Source organism: Dipodomys merriami, unplaced genomic scaffold, assembly GCF_024711535.1.
Source record: "Dipodomys merriami isolate MVZ:Mamm:240054 unplaced genomic scaffold, mDipMer1.0.p SCAF_367, whole genome shotgun sequence".
NCBI classification, from domain to species: Eukaryota; Metazoa; Chordata; class Mammalia; order Rodentia; family Heteromyidae; genus Dipodomys; species Dipodomys merriami.
In genome coordinates this window covers 61,743-78,715 of record NW_027205237.1, presented here as the reverse complement: position 1 = coordinate 78,715, position 16,973 = coordinate 61,743, and the positions used below count along the sequence as shown (strand labels likewise).

The 16,973-nt window shown below is 54.2% G+C and overlaps 1 protein-coding gene across 7 annotated transcripts in view; it reads left to right on the top strand.

Annotated features, from left to right (window-relative positions):
• Positions 1-10,951, top strand: part of LOC138804484 (mediator of RNA polymerase II transcription subunit 12-like protein) — a 215,186-nt gene extending 204,235 nt beyond the window's left edge. For 6 of the 7 annotated variants that reach the window (XM_069988758.1, XM_069988757.1, XM_069988756.1 and 3 more), the window contains 2 exons: positions 5,409-5,490; positions 7,502-10,951. In XM_069988758.1, coding sequence (XP_069844859.1) covers positions 5,409-5,490; positions 7,502-7,554 — 135 coding nt within the window. In that variant the 3' untranslated portion in view covers positions 7,555-10,951. The remainder of the gene's footprint in view (positions 1-5,408; positions 5,491-7,501) is intronic. The other variant, XR_011365277.1, reaches the window with a different exon arrangement.
• Positions 10,952-16,973: the final 6,022 nt, after the last annotated feature.

Below are 16,973 nucleotides of genomic sequence, written 5' to 3'. Positions count from 1 at the left end.
ACATAGGTAGAGGGCGGGTCACGCCTGGGCATGGGGTGAGATGAGACCCTAGCTAAAAGCAACTAATCAGGAAAGGCGGGGGCATGGCTCCTGTTCAAAGCCCCGAGTTGAAATTCCAGTACCACCAAAAAAAAAAAAAGGGCGATTTGCCACTGTCTCAGTTATGGCCTCTCTTCTTTTTCATGTTTGGCTACCTCCATAAAGGAAAAAGTTAACCATTATGACTCCAACTGCATCTTTCTTAGATGTTTTCCCTGAAAGGTAAATGAAACACTGACCATACATGGCGGTACTTTGTTTTAGCCCAGTTTAGACTTTGCATGTTGGGAATGCCCCGCGGGCCTGCCAGGTTCCATGCTGACACACACGAGCGGTAGGCTCACACTGGTGTACACACACACACACACACACACACACACGAGCGGTAGGCTCACACTGGTGTACACACACACATGAGCGCTAGGCTCACACTGGTGTACACACACACGCACACACACACGAGCGGTAGGCTCACACTGGTGTACACACACACACACGAGCGGTAGGCTCACACTGGTGTACACACACACACACACGAGCGGTAGGCTCAAACTGGTGTACACACACACACACGAGCGGTAGGCTCACACTGGTGTACACACACACGAGCAGTAGGCTCACACTGGTGTACACACACACACACGAGCGGTAGGCTCACACTGGTGTACACACACACACACACGAGCAGTAGGCTCACACTGGTGTACACACACACACGAGCGGTAGGCTCACACTGGTGTACACACACACGAGCGGTAGGCTCACACTGGTGTACACACACACACACACACACGAGCGGTAGGCTCACACTGGTGTACACACACACACACACACAAGCGGTAGGCTCACACTGGTGTACACACACACACGAGCGGTAGGCTCACACTGGTGTACACACACACACACACACACACACACACACACGAGCGGTAGGCTCACAGTGGCGTGTAGCCCTGGATTTGGGAGATGGTTTCGCGGCTGTGGGAAGGCAGGAGCGGCGGGAGGATGGCAGGGCGTCAGGAAGGCTCAGCACGGGTGCGGGTGGCTGGAAGCCTGTACCCAGGGGAGTGAGCCTGCCCTGCGGGCAGCCAGAGCAAGTCAGTGGAGCATGGAGCAGAACTCTGCCTCGACAGCACAGGCTTCGGGTTTCAGTTCCTCTCCATCATGCGTCTCGCTTTTCTAACCTTGCTGCCAGTGATGGTGACTGCGTTTGTTACAGTTGCAGAAGCCTTTGCGCAGCAGTGGCAGAGTGAACATCCGCCACCCCGCCCTTGGTCCTCAGAAGGGAAGGAGCGGGGTGTGTCTGGCTGGGCTGTTCCAGGCAGCAGGGGGACAGTTCTCCTTTGAATTCATGGCTGCTCACGCTCTGCCCAGGAACAAGATGTAACTTTTTTACTTTGACAGAAAAGTGGCAGGAGTAGTGCCGAGGCGTGTCACCCTTCACAGATTCCCTGATGGCTGGCGGCAGCGTTGGTTTTGTCGCTCACGCTCCCTCTCCCTTTGCCTCCTGCCTCTTCTTTGTGATGTGTAGAAAGGATAGACATGCCGATTTATTTGGAAGTTTTCCAGTTTACTCTTGGAGAAGCTTCGTGATGATGGACCTTGGGGTTTGTGACATGGACACGGGCCTGTGCTCCCTAAGTCTTGAACTGCGCCAGGTGCACCTGTCAGGCCTGTGCTGCCGCTGCTCCCTCATTCTGGTGTCACATGGAACACGGCGCCGCTTTCATGTCTGTTTTCTCACCTCTTACCAGGACCAGTTCCAAATCCTCCTGCCCTTCCCCTTTGTGTTCATGACGAGGGCATTTTTAAAATGGATGGAATGTTTACTTCAGAAAGTTAACCAGTTTAAACTGCATGGGACATTTACTTTAGAAGGTTACTTACTCGGTTTGTCGTAATTTGAGTCTTCTGTGTTCATGTTGAGCTGGAATATTATGAATGGTTACTGTGCCATTTTTGATGGGTCACACTGGAATATATGTTATTGGTGATACCAAAAACTGACAGATCTTTCTACTGATTGTCCCTTTGTAGTTACTCGGGAATTTGTAGGAATGGTTTGGCCCAATCTGTTTTACTGCTCATCAGACTTTCGCCCACTAGACTTACACGTTCTTAATTATTCCTGCCTGAAGCCACTATGGAAGTAGGAAAATAATTTCTTTTTTTAATTCTTTTTTTTTTTGTCGGTCGTGGAACTTGAACTCTAGGCCTGGGCGCTGTCCCTCAGCTCTTCAGCTTAAGGTGAGCGCTCTACTGCTTAAGCCACAGCGCCACTTCCATTGTTCTAGTGGTTTATTGGAGATAAGAGTCTCATGGACTTTCCTGCCCAGGCTGACTTTGAACCGTGATCCTCAGATCTCTCAGCATCCTGAGTAGCTAGGATTACAATGACCCACCAGCGCCTGGCTATTTTTTGTTTTTAATAGATGATAGTCTATCTTTTTATGGTCTGAGACCAGGACTAGAACTTGGTACCTGATGCTTTCACTCAGTAGCTAGCACTCTACCAACTGAGCCACACCTCCAGCCCCACAATACTCTTTTTTTTTTGGTGGGGGGCATTGGGCCTGGGTGCTGTCTCTGAGCTTTTTTGCTCAAGGCTGGCTCTCTGCCACTTAGCTAAAGCTCTACTTCCGGTTTCCTGGTAGATAATTGAAGAGTCTCATTGCCTTTCCTTCCCTGGCTGGCTTCAAAACATGATCCTCAGATCTCAGCCTCCTGAGTAGCTAGGATTACCAGTATAAGCCACCAGAGCCCATCCTGATACTCTATTATAAGAAAGAACGTTCTCTTCTCCCTGTTTGCCTGTCTCTTTAAGTTTTGAGGTTTTTTGCTTTTTTCATTTTTGTCAGTTGTGGTGCTTGAACTCAGAGCCTGGGAACTGTCCCTGAGCCTTTGTGCTCAGGGCTAATGCTGTATTACTTGGAGTTTCCAGTTTTTAGGTGGTTAATTGGAGATGAGAGTCTCTCATTCTTTCCTGCACCAGTTGGCTTTGAATCGTGATCCTCAGAGCTCAGCTTCCTCGGTAGCTGAGATTACAGGCGTGAGCCACAAGCACGCAGCTTTGAGTCATCTTTTTCCTTACTGGTTTTTATTATTATGAAGTGGTTGTACACTCCCTGTGTCAGGCGTTATTGCAGTGCATTTTGATCAGTGCTCTTCAGCCGCTTTTCACCTGTTCCCCCGCCCATTCCTACCTCAACTCACGCAGTTCAGTTGTTAGGGAATGTACAGTGACGGTGATGGCTGCGTTTTCTCCCCTTTCCTCCCTCTCCTCCTGTGTCCCTCCACATAGCCCTTACCACAAACATGCTGCCACTTGAAGCATGCTGCTTGGGGTGCATTGGTTGTTGAGAGGAATTTGGGCTTTTGCTCAGCTTTGGGCTCTTGCGTTAGCCGCCGCGTGCCTGTGCGTAGCACCCTGGGTGTGTGGTGTGTACGCCTGCCTTTCACACCAGGCTTCCACACGTGAGAGTCTGTCTAACCCGTGATGCTAGAATGTGCAACCAAGGGAGCAGCTTACATCCCCCTCCACTGTGGAGCATCTGGTAGATCTCTTTCTTACTGTATATAGTACAATAAAACATGCTGCTGGCATTCTTCAGGAAAGCCGAAAATAAGTAATGTTGCTGAAATTAAGTCATGTTACATGTTTGAAATAGTTGATGCTGAGCGGAAAAGTCTTAACCTGTTTTTTTGTTTTGTTTTGCTTCTGGTCCGAGGGCTAGAGCTCTGGGCCTCGGACCTGCCCCTGAGCTTCTTTTGCTCAAGGCTAGCACTCTGCCACCAAGTCACAAATGGACCCTTGGACATGCAATTATAAGGTACCCAAAACTTTGGGTAGCAGTTGCTAATAGGGAGATTGTTGTGCAGCACCTATGTAAACAAAAGGTAAACTTTAAATTTATCAGTATTCCAACTACTACTTTTTAACTTCTCAACTTGTGATTCTGATATGTGAGGCGCATTTTGGCTTGCCAGATGGCTTGGTGAGTGTCGAGTCGGCGCGCTGTGTGTGGGGTGGGGACATGGCCGGCACGGAGGTTTCCGGCGTGCGGTCTGTTTCCCACTGGACTCACGCCATTCCCCTTGGATTGAGCATGCTGCTCAGAGTTGCATGCGGTTTTTCTTCTTGTGGTGTTCGTGGGGAAATAATTTTAGAGAAACATTCGTAGTGAGTTTATTTTATTTTTTATGCCATCGCTGGGGCTTGAACTTGCCATCTTACACGCTCGCTGGGCATTTTTGCTCAGGGCTAGCACTGTGTCATTTCAGCCACACTTCCACATCCGGCATTTTGCTGGTTAACTGGAGATAAGAGTTTCACAACCTTTTCTGCGTGGGCTGGCTTTGAACTGTGGTCCTCAGCTCTCATCTTCCTTGGTAGCTAAGATGACAGCGTGAGCCACCAGCGCCCATCATTCAGAGGTTTTGGTTTGTTTTGATGAAGTTTGGTTTTGCTGGTCCTGGGCTTGAATTCAGGGCCTGGGCACTGTTCCTGAGGTTTTTGCTCAAAGCTAGTATTCCACCACTTGAGCTACAGCTCCACTTCCAGCTTTTTTGGGTAGTTTTAGTGGAGATAAGAGTTTCATGGACTTTCTTGCCTGGGCTGGCTTCTAACTCTGATCCTCTGATCTCAGCCTCCTGAGTAGCTAGGATGACAGGCGTGAGCTGCCAGTGTCCTGCATCATTCAGAGTAATTTAAATGGGTACTGAAATCTGTAGTAGGTTTTTTGTTTTTTCTTTTCTTTTTTCTTTTTTGTTGGTTGTGGAGCTTGAACTCTGGGCCTGGGCGCTGTCCCTCAGCTCTTCAGCTCAAGGCGAGCGCTCTACCACTTGAGCCACAGCGCCACTTCCAGCTTTTTCTGAATGGTTTATTGGAGATAAGCGTCTCACGGACTTTCCTGCTGGGCTGGCTTTGAACTGTGATCCTCAGATCTCAGCCTCCTGCGTAGCTGGGATGACCAGCCATAGTAGGTTTTTCATAATTTTTTCCTTCTGTGTTGAAAGCCGTAAAGGCTGCGTGTGAAGGACAGTGTCTTACTTCTTTCATCTAGCTAGAGCTCTGGGCTGACCCAGCCTGCACCCTCTTCAGGTCAGGGCCTGCTTTTCTTCTGTGCATGTAAGCAAGGTCTACAGCAGTCGGTCAAAGTCTTTGTGCCGTTTTTGTGTCATTGTGTCTCTGAGCAGTGTGGACCTCGGCTGTCTACCAGAAGTGCACCAAGGTGTAGATGGAAACTGACTTGTCTACCTGGGCCCAGCCCCTGCTCTTGAAGTGCCGTCTGTCTGTGACGGACGCACTGCCGTCCGTCTGTCTGTGGCGGCCCTGAGGCTGACTCCTCCTCTGTCCTGTTGCCTTGCAGTTTCCCCGGCAGGGCCTGCAGCAGACCCAGCAGCAGCAGCAGACGGCCGCCCTGGTGCGCCAGCTCCAGAAGCAGCTGTCCAGTAAGTACCCCCTGGCGCGGTGCCGGCTGCCGCGCTTCGGAGACCGGCGGCGGGGGCCTGGGGCCTGGAGGGCTCCTCGGCACTGGGTCACATTTGGGGCAGTTCAAGAGTTTGATTTCAGTCCAAATACTGTTTTTCCAGTCTTTTTCTAAACTCGTTATGTTTCCTTTTGTCTAATCCTGGAATTTTTTTTCCTTTTTTTGCCAGTGTGAGGCTTGAACTCAGGGCCTGGGCGCTGTCCCTCAGGCTCTTTGTGCTCAGGGCTAGTGCTCTACCACTTGAGCTACAGCGCCACTTCCAGTTTTTGATTGGCTAATTAGAGATAAGAATCTCACGGAGACTTTTCTGCCTGAGCTGGCAGTAGTGAGTTGGCAGTAGTGAGTGGCAGTAGCTGGTTGGTAGTGAAGTTTGAACCCTGGGCCTGGGCGCTGTTACTGTGCTCTTCAGCTCAAGGCTAGTGCTCTACGGCTTGAGCCACAGCGCCACTTCCGGTTTTCTAGTGATTTATTGGAGATAAGAGTCTCATGGACTTTCCTGCCCCAGCTGGCTTTGAACTGTGATCCTCAGATCTCAGCCTCCTGAGTAGCTAGGATGACAGGCGTGAGCCACCAGCGCCTGGCCTAACCCTGGAGATATTTTTAATTCGTGGCATTCTGTAAAAGCACAGGTGTCTTGGTTTCTTGAGTCATATGAATTTGTTTTGGTTTGTTCGTCTGTTTTGCTTTGTTTTGTTTTAGGCTGCACAGCAAGAACGAAAGTGAGCCATTTTCCCTGGGTCTCAGGTCTGTGTTTCTGAGATGCAGTGGAGGGCAGTCTGTGCGGAGGGCAGCTGTCCGGGGCTCACAGCCTGCCCCTGCTGCCAGGACAGGCCGGTGTGGCCCCCACCCAGCCGGGTCCAAGCTTGACTTCCTGCCTGGCTGCTGTGTGTGTGGTCTTGCCCAACAGAGGGAAGGCTTTGCCTACACTTTTGTGTCTCTCTGCCAGTCATAATTAAGGTTTTGTTTGCATTTTTCTTTTAAAATGCTATCTTATAACTGTCATTTAATTTCATTTATATCAAGTAAATCTTTTATAGATAGATATTACAGCAATTTGCAATTAAGACTTCATTATAGTTTCATTAATTCTAGAGTTTATGTTCTTGAGAGAAAATAATCTTAAGGCAGAATTTTTTTTCAAGTATCTAGAAATTGGTGCCTATGATTTTTTTTTTGTTGGGGGGGGGGTTGGTCATGGGGCTTGAACGCAGAACCTGGGCCTTATCCCTGCGCTCTTCAGCTCAAGGCTAGCACTCTACCACTTTGAGCCACAGCTCCACTTCAGTTTTCTGGTGGTTAATTGGAGATAAGGGTCTCACAGACTTTCCTGCCCAGGCTGGCTTCAAACCGCAATCCTTAGATCTCAGTCTCCTGAATAGCCAGGATTATAGGCGTGAGCCACCAGCGCCCTGCCGCCCGTGGCTTTGTGTAATACACCTCTTTGGGGCATGTATCTGCTCTTACTTGCTGGAGGAATGCATCTTCTAGATCCACTTTTTCTGGAACCTGTGGCTTTCCATCTGTTAATTTAATTTTTGAACAGCTCTATGAGATTAGATGTTCTTACTGAAGAACTAATTTCACCAGAAGTACAAACAAATGAATTGGTTTTGCAAGAGTATTCAGCTAACAATGGAAGACAGAGCTGCGGACGGCCGTAGTGTGAGGGCAGCCATCTTGGCTGCTGGCGGCCCCCGTGTGACTCCGCCCTGTGCACAGGGCCCCCGCGGGGGCCGCCAGCAGTCCGTCCGTGTCTGGTGTCTGCTGACTTCCTGTGTGCATCCGTCTGCCCCTCTGCAGAGTGGACTCAGCACTACGTGGACCCCACTGCCAGGGTCTGCAAGGACTAGAACAGCATCTGCCCGAGGAATATCTATTCCCTGTTCCTGGGGCTGTTCCTGAGTGCGGTGGCAAGAGGAAAGCAGAATTGCACTGCGTCTATGATTTGAACTTGTCCTTGTTTTTCTCGCTAGGTAACCAGCCACAGCAGGGAGAGACTCCGTACGGACACCCTTCACACTTCTAGACCTGGAAACGAAGACGTGCTCTTCATGTGTGCCCTGGAGCGTAGAAAGGCAGAGTTAATGTATTAGTCACCCAGACAGAGGTCCTTGTGGGCTTTCATTTCTTTGATGTTTTCCGATATTTTATGCTGTATTTCGTACAGAGGCATTTAAATGAAAAAGTGAACACGTGGTTTGGTGTTGTCACATTCAACTTTAAAGCAGACTTAAAAATGTAGATTATGCAGCCTACACCAGAGTGTGATAGCAAACCTTTTGCAATTGGTGCTTTTTTTAATCTCATATTTACAGAAGGAATTATGGTTAGTTTAAATGTTTATGTATTTGTTAATGGTGAAAAAGGTATCGTTGTTTCAAAACTGGCGGACCAAACTGCTGATTGGAAAGGCATGGCAGATCGTGCAGGAAAGTGACCCATTCATTCACCTGTGGTGGTGAATTGGACAGTTATTTGAAATGTTTTATCATTTCATAAGCACTTTATAAACTTCATTCTTATTTATGTAAGACTTTGCTTCTGTTGTGGTCAAAGGTGCTGAAGCAACCTGTTGCTTAGTACTTGAACTTCTTTCAAGGCTTCCGCATGAGCCCCCCGAGGTCCCTGGGAGCCCGTCAGCAGCTGCACCCCGATTTGTGTTCAGTAGCAAGCGCCTTGCGGGAGTCTTTGGGAAGGAACAGGCCCACAGGGACCGCAGCGGAGCGTTCTGCTGGCTGGCTATCCGCTTGGGAGACGCGACTGCCTGGTTTGGGTCCTCCTGAACCGCAGTCCTACGCCGGCCTGGGATGCCACATTGCCCAGACCTGGCATCCAGAGACTCCGGTTTTCATAAAAGGTGTCGTTAATGTTTATTTTGTGAGGTAAGTATGTGCTGTTTTGAATTTAATTATCAATGTTGTCCATCTTGATTGTGCATTACATATACTGTATTTATAAGTTGGTGCAAAAAGCACAAGTAAATTATACATCAAATTTATTATAAAGAAATAGTAACTATTTTAACTTTGTTCAAGTATGTGGTAATTTGCTCCTAGTAGATAATAAGAATAAGAATACAGTAAATTATTATCAGTTTGTGTAAATTTAAAAGTACTCCATATAATATTTTTTTAGATTTAGATGTATAAAATTTTGAATGTGAAACTTGCAGGGCATTTTAAAATGTGTGGGGGATATTTTCCCAAGTTCTGTGTTAATTCCTTTTCTTTGGGCCGTATAATTTTTACATGTAATATAGTTGAGCATACTGTGAGATTTGTCTATAACGAGCAAACTACATAGAACGACTTTTTTTAAATGCAGCTAGTACAGCTCCAGGCCGTGTCTGTACAGATCATCCTGTGAATTATTTATTTGCTCTCCCAGGTGGGTCACTCACGGCAGAGCCTGAGCTCAGACGCGCCTCAGCTCACTTTGCCGTGGCAGCAGCCGTGCGAACTGCTTTGTACACTGTGAAAATATCTCGCTCCAGCCACTCATTGTATGTTTACTGTGGGCTGGGAAAGACTTTGCCAAAACATTACCCACCCTTCTTTTCACTAAGTTAGCATTCTTTACCTTTCATCTGGTTGTATGTATCTGCCTGAGAGTGATAGGGCCTCCCAAGTCTGAACATTGTGCCTAGTGAGCGAGTCATGCCCCGTCCTTGCTGGCTTCTTTTCCAAGATTATGGGTAGTTAAAACACCATTTTTTCAGTTGGAACCATATATTTTTATAGTCTATATTACAAACAGCAGTTATACTGTTTTAAGAATGAGTGTTATATTTGCATAGCATTTGTATGCACCTTACATGTTTTTAAGTTAATTTATTAATCATTTTGTATATGAAATCTATGGGTAGATTTTTTCTTGTTTTAAAGTGGGAATTTGGAAGTTTAGTAAAAATGCAGAGCTTTTTTCCACTGTATATTCTAAGAAAAGCAATGTGGGGGGGGGGGCTGGGAAGGTGGCTCAGTGGTAGAGCGCTTGCCTTGCACGCCTGAGGCCCTGGGTTCCATTCCTCAGCACCATATAAGAAAAAAGAAAAAAGCCAGAAGTGGCGCTGTGGCTCAAGTGGTAGAGCGCTCGTCTTGAGCTGAAGAGCTGAGGGACAGCGCCCAGGTCCAGAGTTCAGGCCCCATGACTGACAAAAGAAAAGAAGAGAAAAGAAAAGCAATGGGAATTTTTCCTTTAGTCAATTTCCTAAGTGTTTTCTATCCTGACTGATTTTTTTTCTTTTTCTTCTTATGTTTTTTTGAGCAAATGTGTTCGTTTCTATTGAAGTGATCACCAAAAAAAACGCTCCATAATTGTCTTGAATTCCTGAGACAGATTTTGCTTAGATTGAAGTCTCATGCCGTGTTGTCCTAATTCCTCCATGGAAGCAGCTCTTTCCGTGTTCCGTTTGCCATCCCTGTAAGGGTGCAGTGCAGTGGGCACCCTGGAGCCTGCAGCCCCAGAGTGTAGAGAAAACAGCTGGTGAGAAAAACAGCCTTCCAGGGGGCGGCCACCAGCGACCCCACGGCCAGGGCTGGCACGCACACTGAGCCGTCAGAGCCTTCACAGGATTCCTGCCATTCTTACATGGAGAAAAGTGGGGTAGAAACTGGAAGATCACACACACACACACACACACGCACGCACACACACACACACACACACACTGATAGGATGCAAGTTGATGGAAATTTAAATACAGTGGTAGACTCTTCCAAACATGTTCCTGGAGAGTTGTCATTTAAATAAAAGAATGCTAAAGCAATGACTTCCTTGGAAAACTTTCCTCAGAAGCAGCTCAAATCCCGGAGTCCCGACCTAAGAGTTTAAAAGCTAAATGAGTTTCAATGTATTTTGTAAAGCTTTTTAAATTAATGTATTTGGACAACATGTAATTCCTCCCCTTTACACACTTCGTGATGTGCAAGTGTGAGGTTGCTTTTTTACATGTGGAAAATTTAGCCTGCATTTATTTTAAAATGCATTTACTGAAACATTTTGTATTTCCCATCAATGAAAAATTTTAGTGTGAACCAATGATAAGTCTAATCAGAGTCTGAGTGCTTGTTTTCTGTAGGTTCTGGCAAAATGTACATCAAATGGTAAATTTACACAGAGGCTGCAAAGTTCATCTTTCCCGTGCTTGTAACATTGATAGAAGATGGACACTAGGCAGGAAAAGGAAAGTATCTCCTCTTCACACCACATTCTAGTGCATTGGCTATTTGTTATTTCACAGTGAACCATTACTCTCTTACTAATTGTTGTTTGTTGGCAAAATAAAAGTGCCTTAAGTTAAACGTTTGTGCTGAGATCATTAAAGAAGTCCTTATCAGTTCATAATGCATTTGTCTTTTTTTGCATGTCCCTTGTAAATTTAATATTGCAATTCATGACATGCCTATGGCTGCCTTTGATTAAACTTCTCCAGAAAGTACATTCTGACTGGTGTTGACTGTTCAGTTTTACTTCACATCAGATCACTCATCAGGTAAGTTGTCGCGAGGTCACTGCCGAGTAGAATCTCTGCTGTGCGTTCGTGGGGTCCTGCCGTCCAGGCTCCCTGTGGGGGAAGCATCCGACATCCCTGTGTCCCCTCCTCCCCGGGCCGGGTGTCTCCCCCTCCTCTCCCCCCAGCCGGGTGTCTCCCCCTCCTCTCCCCCCAGCCGGGCGTCTCCCCCTCCTCTCCCCAGCCAGGCGTCTCCCCCTCCTCTCCCCAGCCAGGCGTCTCCCCCTCCTCTCCCCAACCAGGCGTCTCCCCCTCCTCCCCCGGCCGGGCGTCTCCCCCTCCTCTCCCCAGCCAGGCGTCTCCCCCTCCTCCCCCGGCTGGGCGTCTCCCCCCTCCTCTCCCCAGCCGCGCGTCTCCCCCTCCTCTCCCCAGCCGGGCGTCTCCCCCTCCTCTCCCCAGCCGGGCGTCTCCCCCTCCTCTCCCCCCAGCTGGGTGTCTCCCCCTCCTCTCCCCAGCCAGGCGTCTCCCCCTCCTCTCCCCAGCCAAGCGTCTTCCCCTCCTCTCCCCCCAGCCGGGCGTCTCCCCCTCCTCTCCCCAACCAGGCGTCTCCCCCTCCTCCCCCGGCCGGGCGTCTCCCCCTCCTCTCCCCAGCCGCGCGTCTCCCCCTCCTCCCCCAGCCAGGCGTCTCCCCCTCCTCTCCCCAGCCGGGCGTCTCCCCCTCCTCCCCCAGCCGGGCGTCTCCCCCTCCTCCCCCAGCCAGGCGTCTCCCCCTCCTCTCCCCAGCCAGGCGTCTCCCCCTCCTCTCCCCCCAGCCGGGCGTCTCCCCCTCCTCTCCCCCCAGCCGGGCGTCTCCCCCTCCTCTCCCCAGCCAGGCCTCTCCCCCTCCTCCCCCGGCTGGGCCGGGCATCTCCCCCTCCTCCCCCGGCCAGGCGTCTCCCCCTCCTCCCCCAGCCGGGCGTCTCCCCCTCCTCCCCCAGCCAGGCGTCTCCCCCTCCTCTCCCCAGCCAGGCGTCTCCCCCTCCTCTCCCCCCAGCCGGGCGTCTCCCCCTCCTCTCCCCCCAGCCGGGCGTCTCCCCCTCCTCTCCCCAGCCAGGCGTCTCCCCCTCCTCTCCCCAGCCAGGCGTCTCCCCCTCCTCTCCCCAACCAGGCGTCTCCCCCTCCTCCCCCGGCCGGGCGTCTCCCCCTCCTCTCCCCAACCAGGCGTCTCCCCCTCCTCTCCCCAGCCAGGCGTCTCCCCCTCCTCTCCCCAACCAGGCGTCTCCCCCTCCTCCCCCGGCCGGGCGTCTCCCCCCTCCTCTCCCCAACCAGGCGTCTCCCCCTCCTCCCCCGGCTGGGCGTCTCCCCCCTCCTCTCCCCAACCAGGCGTCTCCCCCCTCCTCTCCCCAGCCGCGCGTCTCCCCCTCCTCTCCCCAGCCGGGCGTCTCCCCCTCCTCTCCCCAGCCGGGCGTCTCCCCCTCCTCTCCCCCCAGCTGGGTGTCTCCCCCTCCTCTCCCCAGCCAGGCGTCTCCCCCTCCTCTCCCCAGCCGGGCGTCTCCCCCTCCTCTCCCCAACCAGGCGTCTCCCCCTCCTCCCCCGGCCGGGCGTCTCCCCCTCCTCTCCCCAACCAGGCGTCTCCCCCTCCTCTCCCCAGCCAGGCGTCTCCCCCTCCTCTCCCCAACCAGGCGTCTCCCCCTCCTCCCCCGGCCGGGCGTCTCCCCCCTCCTCTCCCCAACCAGGCGTCTCCCCCTCCTCCCCCGGCTGGGCGTCTCCCCCCTCCTCTCCCCAGCCGGGCGTCTCCCCCTCCTCTCCCCCCAGCTGGGTGTCTCCCCCTCCTCTCCCCAGCCAGGCGTCTCCCCCTCCTCTCCCCAGCCGGGCGTCTCCCCCTCCTCTCCCCAGCCAAGCGTCTTCCCCTCCTCTCCCCCCAGCCGGGCGTCTCCCCCTCCTCTCCCCAACCAGGCGTCTCCCCCTCCTCCCCCGGCCGGGCGTCTCCCCCTCCTCTCCCCAGCCGCGCGTCTCCCCCTCCTCCCCCAGCCAGGCGTCTCCCCCTCCTCTCCCCAGCCGGGCGTCTCCCCCTCCTCTCCCCAGCCAGGCGTCTCCCCCTCCTCTCCCCAGCCGGGCGTCTCCCCCTCCTCCCCCGGCTGGGCCGGGCATCTCCCCCTCCTCCCCCGGCCAGGCGTCTCCCCCTCCTCCCCTGGCCAGGCGTCTCCCCCTCCTCCCCCGGCCAGGCGTCTCCCCCTCCTCCCCCAGCCAGGTGTCTCCCCCTCCTCCCCCGGCCGGGCGTCTCCCCCTCCTCCCCCCAGCCAGGCGTCTCCCCCATGGCTCCTGGGGTCCCCTCCTCTCCCTGGCCGGGTGTCTCCCCCATGGCTCCTGGGGTCCCCTCCTCACCCCGGCCAGGGGCCACACTCACGGCTGGAAGGCAGCCGCTGTCCTTGTAGGTTAGTCATTAGTGGAAGATGGCCCGCAGATGGTCACAGGCTGTCGCTCTCTCCAGGCCTGTCCGTGCGGTGATGGGTGTGGTCCACCTGACCGCACCGGTGCCACCATCGCATGATTGATTTATCAGTGTTGCCAACTTTATTTCTAGCTGTACACCAGTGTTTTCCTGCATTGTTGTGAGGTTTTGTTTTTTTACACAACCCGTATTTCCATCTCCTGGCATTCGTTTCAATCAGTATTTTACATGTTCCAGAGAGTCTGTCTTTGGGCTCCTCTCCCCGGTGCCCTCCTTTGGCATGGCTGCTTGTGTGTGAATGCCACGAGTCCTGTACAGATATATTTATGTGCAGTTACATTATGTCTGTCTGTCTCTCCGCTTGGCTTACCTCACTTAACATGATTTGCTCTGGGTCCATCCATTTTCCTGCAAATGACATGGTCTTACTTTCTCGTGGAGGAGTAAACTCCTGTTGTGTGTGGAACCACAGTTTTTGAGTCAGCTCCTCTGTGGCAGGGCATCTGGGCTGCCCCCGTTCCTTGGCTGTTGGGGAGAGGCCGCAGTGAGCCCGGGTGTGCAAGTGGCTTTGTGGGGTCCTGGCTGGTGGCATTGCGCAGATGCCCAGGAGTGGCGTGGGTGGGTCGCAGGGAAGTTCTCAGCTACTGAGACTCTGTGTCCCGTTAGAAGACTGTGCATCCGGTCAAGCCCCGGCCATTCCGGTGGCGGTTACCGGCCCAGAGCCGCCCTCCGCCGTCACTTCCACGGCGGGCTTCTCGGCTGACTTCCTCGGCGTCTGCATCGCCAGCAGGCCCGTGGGGCCTCCCTGGGGCTGTGAGGGCAGTCCTGGTGGCGTGGGGGCCGCGTGCCTTCCGCGGTGGCCCAAGCTCATCTGGAGCGCCTCACAGTGATGTTGGGTCGCAGCTGTTGGTTAATCGAGGTCTTGGCATCACCCTTGCTCCACAACTGAGCAGTTTCCTTTTTGCCTCTCACTGGGAGAGGAACTCGCGGCGGGCAGCCAGCACTGGTTTTGGTGTAGGTTTCCCCGGCGGTGGCTCCCGTGCCGGCCGGGCCCCTCTGCTCATCCCTGCAGCAGCTGCGCGGTGGTTGGGGGCCCTCTGTCGCACCTTCCCCGCGGCGCTCTGCGCCCCCCGGGGAGCCCCTTCCTCTGCGGTCCCAGCCCCGTGGAAGGACACCCGGCAGCCCCAGGTGTCACCCTGAGCCCTGCGCTGCCGCCAGCGGGTGCAGGTCCTCGTCATCCTGGCCGGCCAGCGGGGGCACCTCGTGCTGGGAAGCCAGACGCTTTGCAGTGGGCATGGATGGCACCGTTGGGGTGGGTGGAGGGGCAGCGCTGGCGTGGAGCACCCACTCCTCTGGGCACAGCCGCCGCCAGCCTGATAAGCCCAGGCCCATCGGTCTGTGGCCACGGACGCCCATAGTGAACATCTGACTTTGGTTCTGTGTTAGCAACTTGGGCCGCGCAGATGGATGAAACTAGACAGACACATGAGGGGGCCTGCGCGTAGTATGACTGCGAACCAAGTCGTCTTTACTTTGTGCAAACATTCAAGGTTTGGAGAGTTGCACACAGGAAATAGAAGAGGACCCGGTGTTCTTGTTTTTTATCAATTGGAACTAATTTCTTGACACACAAACCCAAGCACCGTGGTCATGATGGATGTGTGAATACGAGCCAAGGGAGCTGCTGGGGCTCTGCAGGGCTGGAGAAGAGGGCGGGGCAGGCGCCCTACCCCGCCTCAGAGCCAGGGGGCAGCCCAGGCAGAGGGCCGCACGCAGGGCCGCCCCGCCCCCGGCCCTGCCCCTGCCACAGGACCACCACAGAGCCCGGCCAGCCAGCCCACCACCTCAGGACAGAGACAGCCTCGCTCCTGGGACTGAGCTGGCGTCACAGAGGACCGCCATACCTGCACGTGTTCACTGGAGCTGGAGACCTGTCCACTCCAGGACTGCGGCTACCGTGTCCTGCCTGTGCCCCTGGCAGGAGCCAGCCGGGCCTCCCTGTCCCACAGGCTCGGGACTGTCCCCCGCCGTGCAGAGTCCTGTCCTCGAGAGCCGGGAACCGTGCCGTCCACATCCACAATGCCCACCAGCAGCCCTGGCCCTTGGTGACATGCTCAGCAAGAGTGGTGGACAGATAGATCCCGTCCTGGGTCCGGCCTTGGCATGGCAGCTGCCCATGCCAGAAGCCCTCAGACAGCCTGGATCCGGGAGAGCCCAACCCCATCACGCAGTCACAGGGCGGCTGGGCCTGGCCCGCCCGCCTGCCCCTTCCATCCACAGACCCTGGGACTGTAAAGCCTGCGTCCCGGGCTCCAGCGCATCTGCCCCTGGCCCGCAGAGCCAGGGAAGGTCTCGGGACCGCACCTCCGGGAATCCCATGCCCTGCCGTTGCTGGTGCTTATACCTACAGACTGGGCACCGGTACCTTCTGGGCTCCTCGGGTCTGTGAAGGAAGACAACCGTGCCACAGAGCTCAAGCCCCAGCCGGGCGGCCCCTGTGAGACTGGGGGAAGGGTCCCTTGTGTTCTGGAACTTAGGATCTGCCACGATGACAGCCACAGAGTGCTGAGCGGGTGGTGCGGCCTGCACTCGTGGATGGCGGAAGTGGTCCTGGCCACAGCCAGAGGGGAAACATGAGCTCCTGTGAACTCTAGCGACAAGGGGCAGGAATGTGCTTGGCGGGGAGGGCGCACCTGGCACCGGGCCCCGAGTTCCACCCCGTACTGCGCCCCCTCCCCCCGTGTCATGCGTGAGGGGCTTTGAAGCAGCCGCCAGCCGCACACCCACCACCGCTGCCAGCCGCCAGCCGCCAGCCGCACACCCACCACCACCACCACTGCCAGCCACACACCCACCACCACCACCACTGCCAGCCGCCAGCCGCACACCCACCACCACCACCACTGCCAGCCGCCAGCCGCACACCCACCACCACCACTGCCAGCCGCCAGCCGCACACCCACCACCACCACTGCCAGCCGCCAGCCGCACACCCACCACCACCACCACTGCCAGCCGCCAGCCACACACCCACCACCACCACCACTGCCAGCCGCCAGCCGCACACCCACCACCACCACTGCCAGCCACCAGCCACACACCCACCACCACCACTGCCAGCCGCCAGCCACACACTCACCACCACCACCACTGCCAGCCGCCAGCCGCACACCCACCACCACCACTGCCAGCCGCACACCCACCACCACCGCTGCCAGCCGCCAGCCGCACACCCACCACCACCACCACTGCCAGCCGCCAGCCGCACACCCACCACCACCACCACTGCCAGCCGCCAGCCACACACCACCACCACCGCTGCCAGATGTCACGCCCGCTTTGCCTATAACCACAGTCACACTGCAGTGCCCCACTGCTCTTGATCAATGGCAGCAATGTTTCCTTGGAATAATAAAATGCCTTCATTTCCCATGACTGGGAAAATGAACGATACGCAGTAACCCTTATTTTGATTTTAACTATATTTATTATGAATTCATTCTGTCCATCAAACTTGGTGTGTATTACATTTCTAAGCAAGTGATCATCTAGATAGATGTCTCAT